Source organism: Pimephales promelas, chromosome 22 (assembly GCF_988280905.1).
Source record: "Pimephales promelas chromosome 22, fPimPro1.hap1.1, whole genome shotgun sequence".
Lineage (NCBI taxonomy): Eukaryota > Metazoa > Chordata > Actinopteri > Cypriniformes > Leuciscidae > Pimephales > Pimephales promelas.
Window position 1 is genome coordinate 2,188,725 of NC_142790.1, and position 22,354 is coordinate 2,211,078.

At 37.4% G+C, this 22,354-nt stretch overlaps 1 protein-coding gene across 7 annotated transcripts in view; it reads right to left on the reverse strand.

Annotated features, from left to right (window-relative positions):
* The window catches only part of pard3aa (par-3 family cell polarity regulator alpha, a), a 516,002-nt gene that overhangs the window by 89,948 nt on the left and 403,700 nt on the right, over positions 1-22,354 (reverse strand). For all 7 annotated transcript variants that reach the window (XM_089125821.1, XM_089125818.1, XM_089125820.1 and 4 more), the window contains one exon: positions 18,468-18,740. In XM_089125821.1, coding sequence (XP_088981947.1) covers positions 18,468-18,740 — 273 coding nt within the window. The remainder of the gene's footprint in view (positions 1-18,467; positions 18,741-22,354) is intronic.

Sequence of the window (22,354 nt, forward strand, 5' to 3'; positions counted from 1 at the left end):
ACTTTTTTCTCATGAAAAATTAACTCATTAATTCAGAAAAACAGAGCAAAATATTTTTTTCTCATGAAAAATTAACTCATTAATTCAGAAAAACAGAGCAAAATATTTTTTTCTCATGAAAAATTAACTCGTTAATTCAGAAAAACAGAGCAAAAACTTTTTTCTCATGAAAAATTAACTCATTAATTCAGAAAAACAGAGCAAAATATTTTTTCTCATGAAAAATTAACTCATTAATTCAGAAAAACAGAGCAAAAACTTTTTTCTCATGAAAAATTAACTCATTAATTCAGAAAAACAGAGCAATTTTTTTTCTCATGAAAAATTAACTCATTAATTCAGAAAAACAGAGCAAAATATTTTTTCTCATGAAAAATTAACTCATTAATTCAGAAAAACAGAGCAAAAACTTTTTTCTCATGAAAAATTAACTCATTAATTCAGAAAAACAGAGCAAAATATTTTTTCTCATGAAAAATTAACTCATTAATTCAGAAAAACAGAGCAAAAACTTTTTTCTCATGAAAAATTAACTCATTAATTCAGAAAAACAGAGCAAAAACTTTTTTCTCATGAAAAATTAACTCATTAATTCAGAAAAACAGAGCAAAAACTTTTTTCTCATGAAAAATTAACTCGTTAATTCAGAAAAACAGAGTAGATGTTTTTTCTTCAAGTGAATGCAATACGCCTCCGTATATTAGTGCTGTCAAACGATTAAAATATTTAATAGCGATTAATCATATTCATGTCATAGTTAACTTGCGATTAATCACAATTAATCGCACATTTTTATCTATTCTAAATGCCTCTTGTTTTCTTTTACTCCAATTCTTTTTTTCTAATTTTAATGCTGCTTTGTGCAAATGTTTTTTTATTAAAAACAACATTGGCATATACTGTGTTCAATTTCACACTAACATTCTCATTTGGAGCAAATAACCTCTCACACAATGTAACACTGTCAATAAAAGGGTGACGAGGTCCTGATATTGACGAGGGGGTCAATAAAAAAATGAAATATGAACGCTGCGATAAAAAAAATGAACGCCATTAAAATTTTAATAGCTTTAATAATGCGTTTAACTGACAGCCCTAATATATATATATATATATATATATATATATATATAACTGACTAAAATGATCTGAAGATGATTTTCGGACAATGATAAGATGCATCACTAAGCGACTTGGTGTGATCTAATATGGAAGCTTAAAATTATCACAATATGTACAATATTATTATTATTTGTTTGCATTGTATGCCATGGATATTCCATATATCGTCCAGCCTGAAACTATCAAACATGAGTTCTTGATAACATTGGGAACAACTCAGACAGATTGCCTACCTGGCAAGAAACCAAGAAACACAAGAGCGAAACAAATGTGAAACGTGAGAAAGCTGAGACGACAGTATCAAACAAACAAGATGGAGATCCTCAGAGGACGGGTGCGCACACGAGCACAGAAAGAAAGGACATAGATAAGACAGCAAAAGTGAGTGGGGGACTACCGTAGGACGGAGAAGTAAATGAAGAAGGAGCGTAAAGAGGGAGACAGTAAATCCTCTGCTGTGATTTCAGATCGCCCTGCACTCTTCCATCACACTCCTGCTTTTCCAATCACATTTATTACTGACGCTATTTTTGGGGGAGGCGTGTGTGACGGGGGAATGAGAGCCGGGATGTTATGCTAGCTGAGGGATCTGTGATTGCGTTAGCGAATTGGGTTATCCATCATATGAAAACTGTCGAGAAGATCTCAGACGTACAGTAGAAGACGGGAAATAGAAAGAACCGTCGGTGACCCAGAAAAGGCCATTACGGCGATATCTAATATCTAAGCACAGGTCTCTCTCAAACATAAAACACTGGATATGAGCCTGCATTCGTCATGGAGTCACGCAGGGTTAAAGATGAGATCTTTTTGCCATCAGGAATCGAATAAAGCACTAGGCATTCCTCTCTTGATTGTATTTGCTTTTATAACATCCTGGGGCAAGAAGAAAATAACTCGTCTTAGTTTCTTGGGCACAGTTAATTGCATTTTAGACATTATTTGTACCACAAATGATGCAATTTTATAGGCTGCTTTATTAAAAATGCTCCCAGAGTCTACAATACGCATTAGTCATTATATTTTACTCGCCTTAATACACACATTTGAAAATGTTTGCGCCTTTATTGACAAAAGCCATGTTCAGATTTGAACAATAACATACAGATTATATGTATGTACAGAATATAAAAAAAAATAGGATGTGAAGCAGTATTTAATTGTGATTTCAAAAAACTAGTATGCTACATTGTCACATGACTTCATTGCATGCATGTTTAATTTCATGAGGGGTGTCTTCCAAATGGTTATTGATATATTGTGCATTTTATGTTAAATCTATATACAGAATTTACACTGACCTAAAGGATTATTAGGAGCACCTGTTCAATTTCTCATGAATGCAATTATCGAATCAACCAATCACATGGCAGTTGCTTCAATGCATTTAGGGGTGTGGTCCTGGTCAAGACGATCTCCTGAACTCCAAACTGAATGTCAGAATGGGAAAGAAAGCTGATTTAAGCAATTTTGAGTGTGGCATGGTTGTTGGTGTCTGAGTTTTTCACAATCTGCTCAGTTACTGGGATTTTCACACACAACCATTTCTAGGGTTTACAAAGAATGAACATCCAGTATGCGGCAGTCCTGTGGGCCAAAATGCCTTGTTGATGCGAGAGGTCAGAGGAGAATGGGCCGACTGATTCAAGCTGATAGAAGAGCAACTTTGACTGAAATAACCACTCGTTACAACCGAGGTATGCAGCAAAGCATTTGTGAAGAAGACACAACACACACAACCTTGAGGCGGATGGGCTACAACAGCAGAAGACCCCACCGGGTACCACTCATCTCCACTACAAATAGGAAAAAGAGGCGACAAGAGCTACCCAAAATTGGACAGTTGAAGACTGGAAAAATGTTGCCTGGTCGGATGAGTCTGGATTTCTGTTGAGACATTCAGATTTGGCGTAAACAGAATGAGAACATGGATCCATCATGCCTTGTTCCCACTGTGCAGGCTGGTGGTGGTGGTGTAATGGTGTGGGGGATGTTTTCTTGGCACACTTTAGTGCCAATTGGGCATCGTTTAAATGTCACGGCCTACCTGAGCATTGTTTCTGACCATGTCCATCCCTTTATGGCCACCATGTCCCCATCCTCTGATGGCTACTTCCAGCAGGATAATGCACCATGTCACAAAGCTGGAATCATTTCAAATTGGTTTCTTGAACATGTCAATGAGTTGACTGTAGTAAAATGGCCGCCACAGTCACCAGATCTCAACCCAATAGAGCATCTTTGGGATGTGGTGGAACGGGAGCTTCGTGCCCTGGATGTGCATCCCACAAATCTCCATCAACTGCAAGATGCTATCCTATCAATATGGGCCAACATTTCTAAAGGAGGCTTGTTGAATCAATGCCACGTAGAATTAAGGCGAAAGGGGGTGAAACACAGTATTAGTGTGGTGCTCCTAATAATGCTTTAGGTGAGTGTATATACATACTGTATATGGTCACACTTTAGTTTAGGATCCAATTCCCACTATTAACCGACTTTAGCCTCAATAAACTGCTAATTAATACTAGTTATTAAGGTAGTTGTTAAGTTTAGGTATAAGGATTAGGAATATAGAAAATGTTCATGCAGAATAAGGCATTAAAATGTGCTTTAACAGTCAATATCCTAGTCATATGCATGCTAATAAGAAACTAGTTAACAGTGAGAACTGGACGTGCACTGATATTTTAAGGCGAGTCTCTCTTTGCACAAACCAAACAGTGTTAATAGAGCGTAGAATTAGTTTTAAAATGAGAGTAAACTCATTCCCACCCATGTGTATTCAGCAGAGGTTCTGTTTGGCCGGGTGCAGTCAGAGATGAAGAGTGTGTTTGCTGAGCTTTGAGCCCAGATGTGGGACGAAGAAACTCACTTTGATTGCGTTTCATCTGGCAGGCCAGCACAATGCGTTCCCAGCTTTCATCTTCCCGCTGGAAGTTCATTAGAGCATCTTTCAGTGTCTCTCAAACATACTGTACATGCATTCTAATGAGGCCGTCCGTTTCTGTCGGCGCTCCCGTGTGTGTTTGCATACGTGTGCGATGAGGTAGTTGGGATGTGCGCGCCGCTCTCGTTTCAGTCTGTTTGCTTTCCTAAATGAAAGTAATGGTGCAAACGGAGAATAAATTGCTCGACTCTCGTTCCATCTTCTCCTGTCCATCCCAGAGGGCCTCTCGCTAAAACGGACCAAGGGATGAAACCGGACATGTTGGATAATTCACTTCGCTTTTCGCCTCCAAGACACCACAGGCTATCAGCGCACAACGCATTTGTGAGCGGCTCTGGATTATCACCACAACTCAGCAGCGACACACAAACACACACACACTTGTTTAAACTGGACTGAATGTGAGTTCACACACACACACACACAAACCCGACCCCTAAACCTACCCATCACACAAACACACACACTCACAAACCAGACCCCTAAACCAACCCATCACACACACACACACACACACACACTAACCCGACCCCTAAACCTACCCATCACACACACAAATACACACTAACCCAACCCCTAAACCAAAACATCGCGCACACACACACACACACACACACACACACAAACCCGACCCCTAAACCTACACAAACCCGACCCCTAAACCAAAACATCGCACACACACACACTAACCCAACCCCTAAACCAAAACATCGCGCACACACACACTAACCCGACCCCTAAACCTACCCATCACACACACAAATACACACTAACCCAACCCCTAAACCAAAACATTGCGCACACACACACACACACACAAACCCGACCCCTAAACCTACACAAACCCGACCCCTAAACCTACCCATCGCACACACACACACTAACCCAACCCCTAAACCAAAACATCGCGCACACACACACTAACCCAACCCCTAAACCAAAACATCGCGCACACACACACTAACCCGACCCCTAAACCAAAACATCGCGCACACACACACTAACCCGACCCCTAAACCTACCCATCGCACACACACACACTAACCCAACCCCTAAGCCAAAACATCGCACACACACACACTAACCCAACCCCTAAACCAAAACATCGCGCACACACACACTAACCCAACCCCTAAACCAAAACATCGCGCACACACACACTAACCCGACCCCTAAACCTACCCATCACACACACAAATACACACTAACCCAACCCCTAAACCAAAACATTGCGCACACACACACACACACACAAACCCGACCCCTAAACCTACACAAACCCGACCCCTAAACCTACCCATCGCACACACACACACTAACCCAACCCCTAAACCAAAACATCGCGCACACACACACTAACCCAACCCCTAAACCAAAACATCGCGCACACACACACTAACCCGACCCCTAAACCAAAACATCGCGCACACACACACTAACCCGACCCCTAAACCTACCCATCGCACACACACACACTAACCCAACCCCTAAGCCAAAACATCGCACACACACACACTAACCCAACCCCTAAACCAAAACATCGCGCACACACACACTAACCCAACCCCTAAACCAAAACATCGCACACACACACACTAACCCAACCCCTAAACCAAAACATCGCACACACACTAACCCAACCCCTAAACCAAAACATCGCACACACACACACTAACCCAACCCCTAAACCAAAACATCGCACACACACACACTAACCCAACCCCTAAACCAAAACATCGCACACACACACACACACTAACCCGACCCCTAAACCAAAACATCGCACACACACACACACACTAACCCGACCCCTAAACCTACCCATCACACAAAACTTTCGTACATTTTTACCTTCAATTACTTTATTTGTATACCAGATTTACAGCTGAGGACGTCCCTAAAGGAGTTTTTGTAGATATTGTCAGGATTTGGTCACTTCTGGGTACAAATTTGTCCCCAAAATATAGTTACAAATATAGTAGGTACACACACACTCGTTTAAACTAGCCTGTTTTCATGAACAAAGAACCGAGAGGAAAAGCAAGGTCTCGAAGCAGGCCATCTCAGCCGGAGAGTCCTGAGCGAGAGAGACGGCCGTGTTGCTGCTGATGTCAGCATCTGAAACTGCCGTAATCAAAGCCAGCGCCATTAAGACTGTGTGCTTCAGACATATATATGAGATAATACTTTCCCTCGGGCTTAATGAAAGAACAGATTAAACATTCACGCACATCAACATATGAAACCATCTCCAAGAGTTCATATATTTACGCATGAATTATTACAACAAACTATTTAAACGAGTGCACTCCAGATGCGCAGAGATATAATGGTGCTGTAATTGATTTAAGAAGAGAACAAATGACAATAAATAAAGTAAAATCACCACCGCAATTAAGATTAACTTTTAGTTCGACATTAATTGAGGTGAATATATGCTGCTAATGCAATAGAGCTGCGGTTGCAATATCGGGTAAGTAAATCTCATAATCTCATTTGTAATGGGAGAGGAAAATGCCTTTATGACAGAGCGATACTGCATCCAGGAGTAAAATGATGACTTGACGAGCTCTGAATCCACGGCTGGAAAACCTCAGAGGGTTTCGGATACGGGAAGTCCAACACACTCCCCTAGGCCAATTTAACTATTTTCTATAATAAAGTCCACATGAAACAGCATTCACAACCTATTTCCCTACAGTAATGTGACAAATTGTGACACAACATTGATTGAAATTATATCAAATTATATACTACATACTCTGAGACAAGTCTGTAAAAACAGAGCTCAATGCATTATGTTAAAAACACGTTTTAAACCACGCATTATATTGTATTGTGTTTTACTTTAGTTTAGTTTACCATAGCAACCACACAGAATACCATAGCAACCACCTAAAACACCCTAGCAACCACCCAGAATACCCTAACAACCGCCTGGCAACCACCCAGAACACCCTAGCAACACCATAGCAACCAACCAGAACACCCTAGCAACTGCCTAACAACACCATAGCAACCGCCTAGCAAAACCTGAGGAGTGGGGTAGAGTCTTAGCATTGCATTCATCAATGCCAATACTGCCTTTAAGTATCTTTAATAAGCGAGATTTGGTCCAAATGACAAAAACAAACTGAATGACTATGACTACAATAAACTTTATAACCCGTAAGTTGATGAAAACCTGACTAACAAAGATGCAGCCGTTCTAATGACGGATTTCTTAAATTCTCTGGTCAAAACACCATTTGAGCTTGGTTTTGGTAAAATGTTAATAATATAATAATGGCTCATGCAAGTGTCTGGCCATATATAAAGCCATAATATAAACATTGACAATGCAGTGTAAAGTTATTTAAAAAATGCAGTGTTTTTTTTTCCCCATTTCCATAAAAGTAGCGTTTTTGGAGACACGAGGTTGTGCTTTTAATGCATTTCTGCCTACAAAATCCCACAAAATGCAAAGAAAGGCAATTCCCTGATGGCCTAGTGGTCAAAGTGTGCAGTGCCACACGAGCGGAGACATTAACACAGCAGGAGAACCGTCAAAGAGTCGGCTCAGAGATGTGAAGAGCTCTCGTCTGTTGGGATTAATGGCCTTCTGGGCCAATTATCGTCCCCTACCATCACATATCCCAAACCCATAACAAAACACACAAATAAAGAAGACAAAACCAAAAAGTCAAATTGCTACCAGCACAAAATGGCAGCTGCTAACATTTATCAACAGCTATTGAGATCCTTTTAGTAGTGTGCAAAGTCAGGAATATATGGGATTTAGAGTAAAAAAGAAGTAGAGAGGTGATGGTCTCTCTCTCTCTCTCTCTCTCTCTCTCTCTCTCTCTCTCTCTCTCTCTCTCTCTCTCACATCTCACCTTGACATAGAGGAGCTTACAGAGTCTTGCTCTAATGGGAGCAGCTGTCAATCAAATCATGTGCATCAAAGATGTGACACACACACACACACACACTAACCCGACCCACTGTGTGTATGTGAGACAATAGACTTTAACTTGAGTATTGTACATTCATTAAGTCACAATTCATTCCAATGTCGTGATTCGATTCCGAAACGATTCCTGGCACACAAACCATTAATTATTCTGACATCCAAATGCAAAATGCAGAAACTACTCTTTCTTTCAATGCTGTGTTAAACTGAACAGACTGAAATCAGGTCTTTTAGACAGAGGCATGTCTCGCTCGGCTCAGATTTAAAGATTCAGATGCGCACATGACCACCAACACACAACTGTTATTATCACTAACGCTAATGGACTAAATGAGAACATTTCGGTTAACTGAAATGAAAAATTAAAAAAAAAAGAAAATATATAATTTCATGACTTCAAAACTAACTCAAATTAAAATGGCTTAACATTAAAGCACAGCAAAACAAAACACAAAGTAAAAAAAAGAAAAAAAAAGAAAAACAAAAAACACAGCAAAACAAAATGCTAAACAAAAAAACACAACTTCAAAATTAACTACAATTAAAATGGCTTACCATTAAAACACTGCAAAACAAAACGCACAAAGCAAAAAAGGCAAAACAAAACGGAAAACAAAAAAAGCAAAACAAAACAAAATAAAAAACAAAGCAAAACAACTCCAAAAAAAACACCAAAAACACCTGCTGTTGAATGATAATAATTAGCTTAACGTTAGTATCCCTAAATTTAGACTTAAAGACAACATAACAAAAATATTTAACCTTCTCTCCTAATACATATTCCAGGTTTTACTAAACAGTTCATTGGTGCATTTCTCACAATGTAGTCACTTTAAGCCCGACGTCTTATGTTTTGAGCACCTGCCATATAATTTCATGATCCGATAAAACATCTAATGTAACAATTTTTTTTTCCACAACCCGATTTAAAAAGGATTCTATCCACTAAATGTTTTCCCACACTTGTGCATGTTTGGCTGGTCGACAGCAGAACATATTGAACGGGCTGTACTTCCATCTCTAATAACCTTGTTTTGTTTCGTATCAAATTGATCTGAAATGTAGCGTGACTAAGGTCTGTGAGGTAAAGCGATGAAACCTCACTGCCTCTTAACACACATCTACGGGTTTTGGACTCGTTTCCAAGCCGCCTTTCATTCATTCAAAGGGGACCAATGAAACGGCAGTAATAAAGGGAGAATCGGGATAATGGAGTGACTGTAAAAGCAGGAGGACTGTAAATTCACTAGTCCAGGCCCAATATTACCGAGCCTTTTACAGGGACTCTCCACGCTTTACTGGCACTCTGACCTTCGGCTGGGACGCTGTTAAACGCAGACCGACCGGACCCAGACATGTGGTAATTGTCTGAGTGTATTTATCCAGCTGCAGAATGGTCAGATAAAGCGCTTTTTCCGTTTCCGCTGAGGGTTTTTGTCTTGAAAGATCTGAACGGTGTCTTCTTTGGATGTGTTTTGGGCAAAAAAGAAAAATAAAATAAAAAGGCTTTCATTGATTTTGTAGACATGGGTTATTGCCGCGTAGACAAGAACTCGCATGCAAATGTTAACAATCCCAGGCTGCAGATGTTTGCATGACTGTGACCTCTAATAGGTTGATTGAATTTTTCCCACGAGCCCTCGGCACGCAACTCTCTCTCATGACGGCACCACGGTTTGAGCCCGTATCCGACACACTCCACGTTAACAGCTTCACCTCACCTTTTAATACCAATAAATCAATGGCTTGTGCACTGGCTGTGGCGAATGCACGGTGACCAGGTTTATTTGAGCATGCTGGAAAATTAACAGTGTCAATTGCATTCTCTCTCTCTTTGTCCACACGACACGCATCCGTAATGAAACGTCACAGCAGATGTGAGTGATTGCTGGGAATAGAGAGTGTGTTCCCGAACTGAAGTCTGGAGTAAACAGCGGTGGTAGATCTTCCCCTCAGGCGTATCAGAGATTCAACATCGCCTAACTCTCAGAACCGCATGCCAAGAGCTTTGAGTTACGAGTTTTAGCCAGTGAACTGTACGTGGGACAAAAGGGTTATGCGACTTAAGGCTGGATCCGACAAATGCAAACAGGGTTAACACGGCGATCCACCGGGGGCTTTGGACTTCTACTGAGGCAATGCAAACATTTCTTTTGATTTTGGGAAAATGAATGAAATTTGACCTGAGATTCTGATACACTGCAAACATGCTTTTCTTAGTATTTCCGTCGTGTTTCCAGTCCTCAAATAAAGATGCATTTACTAAAGAAGTAAAAATGCATACGATATTAAGTCTTGTTTTATGGGGAAATGAGTCAAAAGTAAGTTTGTGGCTTTAAAAATGCAAAATTATCTGCCGATAGAGTAGGAAAAATGGTAACACTTTACAATAAGGTTCATTAGTTAACATTAGTAAATGCATTAACTAACGATCAGCAATGCATTAGTTACAGTGTTTATTAATCTTTGTTAATGTAAGTTAATATAAATACAGCTGTTCATTGTGCGTTCATGTTAGTTCACAGTGCATTAACTAATGTTAAGTGACAGTGATGAGTGCTGCGTTTTACCCAAAGTTGAACATTCTTCAACTCTCGCGACCAGTAAAAAACGCTGGGCGCTGGGCGCTTCAACGTGAAAAAAAAAAAACGTTCCGTGCCTCATTACGCTCATGGCGTTTAAAAAACGCGGCGCTCCCATTGAAAACAATTGAAAACATACGCCACACTCTCAGAAAAAAAGGTACAAAAGCTGTCACTGGGGCTGTACCTTTTCAAAAGATACACTTGTGTACCTAAAGGGTGCATATTAGTACCTTAATGGTACATTAGCACCTAAAACATACATATTAGCACCTAAAATGTACATGTTAGCACATAAAATGTGTATATTATCACCTAAAATGTACATATTACCACCTAAAATGTACATATTACCACCTAAAATGTACATAATAGCACCTAAAATGTACATATTAGCACCTAAAATGTACATATTAGCATCTAAAATGTGCATATTACCACCTAAAATGTACATAATAGCACCTAAAATGTACATAATAGCACCTAAAATGTACATAATAGCACCTAAAATGTACATATTAGCACCTACATGTACATAATAGCACCTAAAATGTACATATTAGCACCTAATGTACATTGTAGCACCTAAAATGTGCATATTATCACCTAAAATGTACATATTAGCACCTAAAATGTGCATATTAGCACCTAAAATGTGCATATTATCACCTAAAATGTGCATATTATCACCTAAAATGTGCATATTACCACCTAAAATGTACATATTAGCACCTAAAATGTACATAATAGCACCTAAAATGTACATATTAGCACCTAAAATGTGCATATTAGCACCTAAAATGTGCATATTATCACCTAAAATGTGCATATTACCACCTAAAATGTACATATTAGCACCTAAATGTGCATATTATCACCTAAAATGTGCATATTAGCACCTAAAATGTGCATATTAGCACCTAAAATGTACATATTAGCAACTAAAATGGACAAAAGTTTACCTTTTGAAAAGGTACAACCCCATTGACAGCTTTTTTGTTCCTTTTTTTCTGAGAGTGCAGGTGCTTGGAAAACGCTTTGGTGGACACACGGCCTAACAACGCCCTCAGCCGTGACTTATTCATGATACAGCACAGCCTCTCGTACATTATTGCACACATAAGAAAGCATTTTTTGCAGTTCCCAGGCCTCATGGTTGGCTGTGATTGACAGGTCTCTGAGTCTGGTCCACTTCCTGTTCTGTGCACGTTACACAGGAAATCCTCCTCACTGGCGTTATCTGTGAAGAGATGAAATCACGTTCCCTCTGCGCCACTTCTTTAAGAGAATAAACACTTCAATGTCCTGAGAAAACTTTTAACTCTCGCCAAATCCCACGTATCTCTTTATAATGAGCTAAAGGTGACGTTCACTCGAGCTGTGAAACTTCTATTAGCTTTCATTTAGAAATGCAAATGTTAGTTTGGGGTTTGTTTTGATCCGCTGAGGGAGTCGGGCGAGTGATGTGACTGTCTAGAATTTGAATGCATTACGCCGTTTACATAGATTACAGCCCTCGCAGCCAAACACAAATGAAAGTATGCAATTTATTCCAGAGCGACGACAAATATTACAACGCATTTCTCAAACGTTTGATTCTAAGTGATATGCAAAGCAGTGTGAAGTGAAAATATACACAGATGATGTGCATGTAATCAGATGCCAAGTTTGAGTCGAGCTTTATGACTGTTTGCTGAAATAAACATTTTATGATTTTAATTTAAAAAGGAAAGAAGTTTCAGTGTACTGTGTGTATTTAAGATCACCCACTGATAGTCTCCTAAACTCCTGCTTATCCTTCACCCTGGACAGCAATTAGAGAGAAATAAAATAAGATAGAATGCCACAAACTGAGCTGAAAACATCTATATTTGCTTCTGGGTAATTATTTGATCAATAAATAGAAAAGGAACAAGAATTCATAAAATGATTACAGAATTTGAGCAACCTGATTTGTAGTTAATTTCAGTGAACGTGATATGAATTTCACATATTCAAAGTTTCTATGAATGCATCTTCTGGACTTTTTTGTGTATCCTTCAGTGCGTGTCTTTTCTTGTCATCAGAAACAACAGCGGGATATGCACAGAACAGCCATTTATTAAACAGTTATTATGAATCTTGCAGGACCGCCGTTGTTTCCAAGCCCGCAAGTTTCCAATTTACAATATCAGGAGCGTCATTAAACAACACTTAATCTAATTGTTCTCTTCCTTCAAACTTAAACACATGCAAAATAAATAAATAAATAAATAAATAAAACAGTCACTAATATAATAATATTAAAAATAATTCAGGCATCTGATTAATTATTATTTAGAATTATTATTATCTAATTATTATAATATACTACTACTACTACTACTACTACTAATAATAATAATAATAATAATTCAGGCATCTGATTTATTAATATTTAAACAAAATAAATAAATACATTAATAAAATAGTCACTGGCAAATATAATAATAATAATAACATTAATAGTAGTTGTTGTTGTTTATTTAATCCTAAAAATGTAATTTACCCTACATTTACCTGTAATTAACCCTAAATGTAATTTAATGTAATTTACCCTAGTAAGGGTAAATAAGTAAACAAATAATCAAACAATCTACCCTATTATTATAATTAGCATCATTATAATTATTGTTGTTGTTCTTAATGTTGTTGTTGGTGTTGTGATGATACAAAATAATATGTAAATAATTTACAATATAAAGAACATTTTAATATTATTATGAATATTTATTAATACTTGTTTAAATAATTTCATTCTAACCAATGTGTACACTATTTTTGGGTCAAATATGGACGGAAAAAAACTAAAAATTTTAATTGACACAATTAAAATCAACGGTCTGGTTTGTCAATGTTTCAAACAACCCAGCATTATATATATATATATATATATATATTAGGGCTGTCAAACGATTGCTGTCGATATATATTAGGGCATAATATATATATTAGGGCAGTCAAACGTCAAACAATTTGACAGCCCTAATATATATATATATATATATATATATGAAGAGTTCAGATGCAAAAGCCTCTAAGTGCCATTTGAAATTTTCTTCTAAAATAATCATTTTTATCAAGCTTATATGTTCAAGTTCAGTAATTTCACTTAAATGATAATTAATAGGTAATCCTCAATGCAATTTAAGTGAAATTACTGAACTTAAATATACAAGCTTGATAAAAATCATCATTAAAGAAGAAAATTTCAAATGGCATTTAGAGGCTTTTGCATCTGAACTCTTCATATATATATATATATATATATATATATATATATATATGTATTAGGATAAATGAAATGCCTCCTTACATTATAGCAATATACTCTAGTAGTCAGTCAGTATAAATAAATGCGTGAATGCAGCTTGTGTTGCCAATAATAGTCGTGGCTCTGGGGACCGGCGCTGGCCTTTCACTGCCACCACAGACACTGGCACGAGGATTAGCCAGATGACTAAACTTTGTCATATTCACACTGTGTCCGGATCGCAGGGGGTGTAAGCGGGTGATCTCCTGACGGTCGGGGGGAAGGGAACGATCCTGCTGGGAGAACAGCAGTTGGCAACGTAATAATAATCCCCTTCCCACTGCACCCTGGGAAAGGTCACACACCCAGAGTGACACATGTCAATCACTGCCTCTGCTGCACTGCCGGTGACGGGCCAATTACTGCGCCTCCATAAACCCACAGAGAGTCATTACTGTTTAGGAAAGAGACACTCATAGCATTTCCATAACTAACCGCTAACCATTTCATAACCACAAGATTAATAGAGCAATTGTGGTAATTCCTCGTTGTGAACACTGCAATAATGCTGGAATGACTTCCCCTTTGTTTGCTCATACACTGATGGCAGTTTATTTGTCATAAATACTGTAAAACAGCCAAACGGAAACTGAGGGATATATTGCTTCTATATATCTAAAAAATACTCTCATTTCACCACAACACATGTTGGTCGATCCCCAGCATCAAATATACAGTGTCTGAAGTCGGCATCGACACACACGACGGATAAAGCTGAAACAACTTCACAACTGTTCTTAGACTCAAACTTGTCTGTCCAACGCAAACCTCCTGTTTCTCACTGTGGAAAAGAGTTGCACTTATTATGAATGTGTACGTCAAAAAACATTAAATGTGTATTTGAAAAAATGGTATTTAGTAATATGCCATAATATTAATGAAGTAAAAGGCCACTTAACACACTTCTAACCAAAGCTGGGTTGTTCAACCCAAATTTGGGTCAAATATGGACAAACCCAAATGTTGGGTTAAAAATGTCATTTAAAATGTTAACCCAACTTCCAACTGTAAATTTTTTATTTGCATTTTTAACCCAACATTTGGGTCTGTCCATATTTGACCCATATTTGGGTTGAAAAATCCCAGCATTTTTTAGAGTGTAGTTTTAATAAAATAGTCAAATCAAGTCTTACTTTACATTGCATTTATTAAAACAAGTATCTGTGTTTTAATAATCTTTTGCCATGCTTTAAAGAAGTCCAAATGTTTTGATGTGCTGAAAAAATACATTTGAACTGTGGTGTGTTATTCAATATTACATTTAAATGTCATATATTTTAAATGTAAAATAATTGCAACTTACTGCAATATATCAAATATATGTCATACAAGTTTCAATAGAAATGACATCCAAGTATATTTTAGTTCACATAAATGTTTGTCAATACATTCGCTGGAGTACACTTTAACCATATTGCAAAAAACAATAGAAGTAATTATGAAAAGTCCTACTTTTCGAACCGGGTCGAAAAGCATCCTAAAGTTCAACAAATTCCATTTGATATTAATTTAAACTATAATACTTTTTTATTTAATTGCAATTGTGTCCGAAAACTATGGAAGCTTGTTTCCGCCACTGAATAAAAAATAAATAAATAAATAATTGCGACTTTTTACAATATCTCGCAATTCTGACTTTATAACACGCAATTGCGTCTTTATACAATATCTCGCAATTCTGACTTTATATCTCACAATTCGGACTTTTTAACATGCAATTCTGACTTTATGTCTCGTAATTCTGACTTTATATCTCGCAATTCTGACTTTATATCACACAATTCTGACTGTATATCTCATAATTCTGGCTTTATATCTCGCAATTCTGACTTTATATCTCACAATTCTGACTTTATATCACACAATTCTGACTGTATATCTCATAATTCTGGCTTTATATCTCGCAATTCTGACTTTATATCTCACAATTCTGACTTTATATCTCGCAATTCTGACTTTATATCTCACAATTCTGACTTTATATCTCGCAATTCTGACTTTATATCTCACAATTCTGACTTTATATCTCGCAATTCTGACTTTATATCTCGCAATTCTGACTTTATATCTCACAATTCTGACTTTATATTTTACAATTCTGACTTTATATCTCATAATTCTGGCTTTATATCTCGCAATTCTGACTTTATATCTCACAATTCTGACTTTATATCTCACAATTCTGACTTTATATCTCGCAACTCTGACTTTATATCTCGCAATTCTGACTTTATATCACACAATTCTGACTTTATATCTCGCAATTCTGACTTTATATCTCGCAATTCTGACTTTATATCTCACAATTCTGACTTTATATTTTACAATTCAGACTTTATATCTCGTAATTCTGACTTTATAACTCACAATTTTGACTTTATATCTCGCAATTCTGACTTTATATCTCACAATTCTGACTTTATATCTCGCAATCCTGACTTTATAACTCACAATTTTGACTTTATATCTCGCAATTCTGACTTTATATCTCGCAATTCTGACTTTATATCTCACAATTCTGACTTTATATCTCGCAATTTTGACTTTATATCTCACAATTCTGACTTTATATCACACAATTCTGACTTTATATCTCACAATTCTGACTTTATATCACACAATTCTGACTTTATATCTCACAATTCTGACTTTATATCTCACAATTCTGACTTTATATCACACAATTCTGACTTTATATCTCACAATTCTGACTTTATATTTTACAATTCTGACTTTATATCTCACAATTCTGACTTTATATCTCGCAATTCTGACTTTATATCTCACAATTCTGACTTTATATCTCGTAATTCTGACTTTATATTTTACAATTCTGACTTTATATCTCGTAATTCTGACTTTATAACTCACAATTTTGACTTTATATCTCGCAATTCTGACTTTATATCTCACAATTCTGACTTTATATCTCGTAATTCTGACTTTATAACTCACAATTTTGACTTTATATCACACAATTCTGACTTTATATCTCGCAATTCTGACTTTATATCTCACAATTCTGACTTTATATCTCGCAACTCTGACTTTATATCTCACAATTCTGACTTTATATCTCGCAACTCTGACTTTATATCTCGCAATTCTGACTTTATATCTCACAATTCTGACTTTATATTTCGCAATTCTGACTTTATATCACACAATTTTTACTTTATATCTCGCAATTCTGACTTTATATCACACAATTCTGACTTTATATCTCACAATTCTGACTTTATGTCTCACAATTCTGACTTTATATCTCACAATTCTGACTTTATGTCTCACAATTCTGACTTTATATCTCACAATTCTGACTTTATATCACACAATTTTTACTTTATATCTCGCAATTCTGACTTTATATCACACAATTCTTACTTTATATCTCACAATTCTGACTTTATATCTCACAATTCTGACTTTATATCACGCAATTCTGAATTTATATCTCACAATTCTGACTTTATATCTCACAATTCTAACTTTATATCTCGCAATTCTGACTTTATATCACACAATTCTTACTTTATATCTCATAATTTTGACTTTATATCTCACAATTCTGACTTTATATCACCCAATTCTGAATTTATATCTCACAATTCTGACTTTATATCACACAATTCTGACTTTATAGCTCAATTCTGACTTTATATCTCGCAATTCTGACTTCATATCACGCAATTCTTACTTTATATCTCACAATTCTGAATTTATATCTCACAATTCTGACTTTATATCTATTAGAAAAAACGGCGCAATTACCTTTTTTATTTTTCATTCTGTGGAGGAAACAAGCTTCCATAGAAAACTGCAAGTATATTTATTAAAGCATAATATTTCCACAGTTACCACTCTTTATAAAAGTATTGAGCTTACTCCTCTTTCACAAGGGTCAATAGAAAATATGTAAACACAGGAAGGAAAAATGATGTTTTTTTGTAGTATAAAGTCGACTTTCTTTCCCTTTCACAATTTCCAGAGATTCTGTGCACGTCGAGGCGAACGCTGGCGGATCTGACATGATCCGTGATAATAAAGGAGCTGCTGGTTATTAAATCTTCCCATCCAGAGAATTATCAATGATTTACCAGTGCTATAAAAGCAGCCGCTGGGACACAGGTGAGAAATCTGATAACACTGTTTGTTTGACTTTCATTTTTTCACACTACAAAGAGCGGATGAAAGCAGCTTTTCATTTTTAAAACGTATAAAGGGAGACAAATATAAAGGGAGAACATCTTCTATTAGTCAGAGGACTGCAGAGAACCTTTCTTAATAAAAGAAACTTCAAAAGTGAGGGTGCCCTTCACCCCATCCAACCTCAAACAAACATAAATATTTGACAGCCCACGACAGCCCGAAAACACGCCAGCGTTGCATTATGCAAAGCTTTAGAAATATACACCCAAGGTTACGTCCTTCAAGTCAAGAACATGTTTTTGTCCTGTTATGTCAGCCGAGCGCTCAGATATAGCCTGTGCGTTACGTCATGCCTGAGGAATGAAGTCTTGGAGATCTTACCTGTCTGTGGAGGGTTGGCGTCCGTTGCGGGGCTTGTTGACCTGAGCGTAAAGCGCCTCGATGGGCACGGGCAGGTCCCGAGGACTCTGAGGACGCTCCTGACCGGGGTTATGGCTCAGATCCAGACTGCTGTCCAGAGACGAGTCCAGAGAGCCGATGCCAGCGTACGTGTGCTCCTCGTCTGAGCTGAAGGTTCGGTTGAAGTCCAGGATCTCAGCGTAGTCTCGTTCTCTGGCCTGTCGCTCTCGGAGCTCCCTCGTCTTCGCTTGAATTCTGCAAACACAAACCATCGTTTGAGCTTTAGACGCAAACTCTACAAACCATAACATAATGACATCATAACAAAGACATGTCATATTTGCATTAAAACGGTCATAACTGAGCGAATGACACTTAATGACAGTTGTCATAAACCCTACTTCATATTCATTGCATATGTCAGGTCATGTCAATCTTATGCACACCCCTTCAAGTAAAGTGTTACCTGAGAATTGAATTGAATGGCTGTACACACTCAACTTCAATTTCACACTGGAGTATTTGGTTCCTTACTGTAGTACACTGAAAAAAAATAATATGCAGTGTGTTGGTGTGTAATATTATTAATTAAATTGTACAAATTAGAATTAATTAGAATGCTAATTTGATTAACTATTACTCAATTCTAATTTGTTTAATTTAATAAATAATATTGCTTGTAATCTGATGCCACAATTTTATTGATTAGATCAAGCATATTCATTTTTACAGTGTACATTTGTGTCTTCAATGAGCACGTTTACATCCACACCAACACACTGATAACTCACAGAAATCTGCTTATTATAATAACCTGGTGTCCGCGTTTACAAACCAATAGCCACATTTTCAAGTCTATAAATCATAAATCAGGTTATATCCTGGTAGTCAAAATGTAATAATTAGCGTATCTGACGCAGAGTATTTCATTTGTTCTGTCGGTTGTGATGTTAAATAAAGTGTTATAAGGCTCATATATTCTCCTCTCATGCAGCATTTTGACTGTACACGACGACTTGTGCACTTTTATCATTTTTAGATTCTAGAAAGAGTCTGAGTTTGCGATATATTTCCTCCTCCTTTACTGCGAAACACTCGCTCCGTGTGGATGCGCTTGAACACACAGTGAGGACGCGTGAACTTCAATAAGAGACAGAAAACTGGATAGTAGTAGTTCACTTTAGTTCAAAGTAGTTCACTTTAGAAAAAAAAGAAAAAAAACTTTTGCTGATAATTTACTCACCCCGATGTCATCCAAGATGTCCACGTCTTTCTTTCTTCAGTTGAAAATGAAGGTTTTTGATGAAAACATTCCAGGATTTTCTCCATATAATGGACTTCAATGGGAACCAAACGGTTCAAGGTCCAAAAGACAGTTTCAGTGCAAACTGTTCAAAGGGCTTTAAACGATTCCAGACGATGAATAAGGGTCTTATCAAGCGAAACGATCGCTCGTTTAATAAATAAATAACAAAGTTTAAGTTTTTATAAGCTCAAATGCTTGCCTTGCTCTGTTCTGTGACGCGCGTTCGTGACTCTCCTGTTCTCAAAATGAACAAATGAAGAGTTCAGATGCAAAAGCCTCTAAGTGCCATTTGAAATTTTGTTCTAAAATGACCATTTTTATCAAGCTTGTATATTTAATTTCAGTAATTTCACTTAAATGACAATTAATAGGTAATCTTCATTGCCATTTAAGTGAAATTACTGAACTTAAATATACAAGCTTGATAAAAATGATCATTTTAGAAGAAAATTTCAAATGGCATTTAGAGGCTTTTGCATCTGAACTCTTCAAATCTTTTCCCGAGTCATTTCGTTCATTTTGTTCGTTGAATGAAAAAAGATTTGCTCATTTTGATGAACGAGTTCGAAAAATCCTGGAATGTTTTCATTCATTTTGACTGAAGAAAGATAGACATGGACATTTTTTAAAAACATCTTTTTTTTTCGGTCCCACTTTATATTAAGTGGCTTTAAGTACTATTTACTTACATTGTAGTTACTACTTTGATACATTGGACTTATTGTGTACATACATGTTTTTACATTGTACTTATATTTTGAAAATGCCTGCATGTAATTACATTTGTAATTACACAGTTGACCCTTTCCTTACACCTTAACCCACCCTGATACCTACCCATACCACTACACCTGTCCCTAACCTTATCCATATCACACCTCAATAGCAGCAAAAGTGTTTTACAATACAACCTGAACACAATAAGTACATTGTACTTATTTTCCTATGTAAGTACACAGTACTTAAATCCACTTAATATAAAGTGGGACCTTTTTTTCTGCTACACCTTTAATGTGTTTACATACAGGGCGAAATCCGCACTGGGGCAAAAATCTCCAGTAGATGTGATGATCGGTTTATGCTTGACTTTACTCCAATGAAGGAAAGCAGGGTTTACATGATCACATGATCACATGCATCATCGGCTTATGAAGCTGAACCGGGTGAAGAACGTGCATGTAAGCGGGTTTTGATGTTGTAAATATTCAAGGTGTAAAGTAGAGCCCGACCGATAAAGGATTTTGAAGGCCGATACCGATACAAATATTTTTGGGTTTTAAAATCCGATATATCGGCCGATATTTTACTTATTTATTATGATAATCACAAATTTTGTCATGCTTATTTGAGTTTAGAGAACTGATGGGGATGTTCTTTTAATTGTTATTCAAGCAATGTATGTATCGTGACCAACTCGACGAGTGTTGCCAACAGGAACGGTGTAGAGCGCCCTCTGGTGGACAAACTATACAACTCCAACACTCATGACATGGTTGAATCGTGTTTCGTCCGTTTTTATTTTATTTTTGAAATATTCATTTATCGGCCATTATAACTGCCGATACCGATAGTTTGGAAAATGCCTAATATCGGCCGATAATATCGGTCTGCCGATATATCGGTCTGGCTCTAGTGTGAAGTTATTGCTTTTAACTTTTAGAGATGATTCAATGCTTCTAACATCTAGTGTGAACATGCCTGATGGGTACTCTTCTTTCCACCTCTGTGATACTGTCATCCAGAGCACTAGCAGTTAGTCCGTCAGACATGTAATACATTTATTCCTGCCCGGAAGAAAGCGAGCTTTTATATGAGCCGCTACGAATTGGAAAATCGGTCTACCCGAGACTCCCGACTGAGCTCTGGACCCCCTCCTTGCATCATGGGCCACGAAATATCTGCCAAACCTGCTTTATTTCAATACTAGTGGATTCTTCGAAACGGAAAACGAAGCCAGACAGCCGAGGCCCCGTTCAAACGGCTGTGGCCTCTTCCTTGGAGAAGGTTCTCAATGCATACTGTATATTATTCCCTAAAAGAGCCAGTGGGACGTCTTCCCGAGAAGAAGGGAGTGATTTCTCCTTTAGATCGCTCTGATCCTCCGCCAAACGCCTCTTTCTGCCTTCCCTCAACCGCTCTGTGTTTCTCTGTTTCAAAGGCCGCTCCTGGTGGGCTGAACTGAATGAGTCTTTATTGTCTAATAGGCCACATGTGTCGTTCTCAGTGCTGTGTTGAGGGAAAGGAGATCCTCGGGAGCGGAGTGAGAGGAAAGGCCGGTGTGGACGAGGGTTGACCTCTGTCTTTGGTATCCACCCGTCTCATCTCATCAGATCCAGATGGGCTCTGGATGCCCCATCACAGAAAAACCGGAGCCTTTTGAAAGTATTTAAGTACCTTCTCAGCACCCCAGGTCAGGGTTGACCTTTGACCCCTGTCAGTCGTTTGATTGACAGCTACTGATATGTAGGACTTTCCCAGATAGCAAGACTGAATGTTTCCACACGTTCTCATAAGCGCAATCGAATTTACCAACAATGAGCGTTTTCTCTCTGTCAGAGTCTAA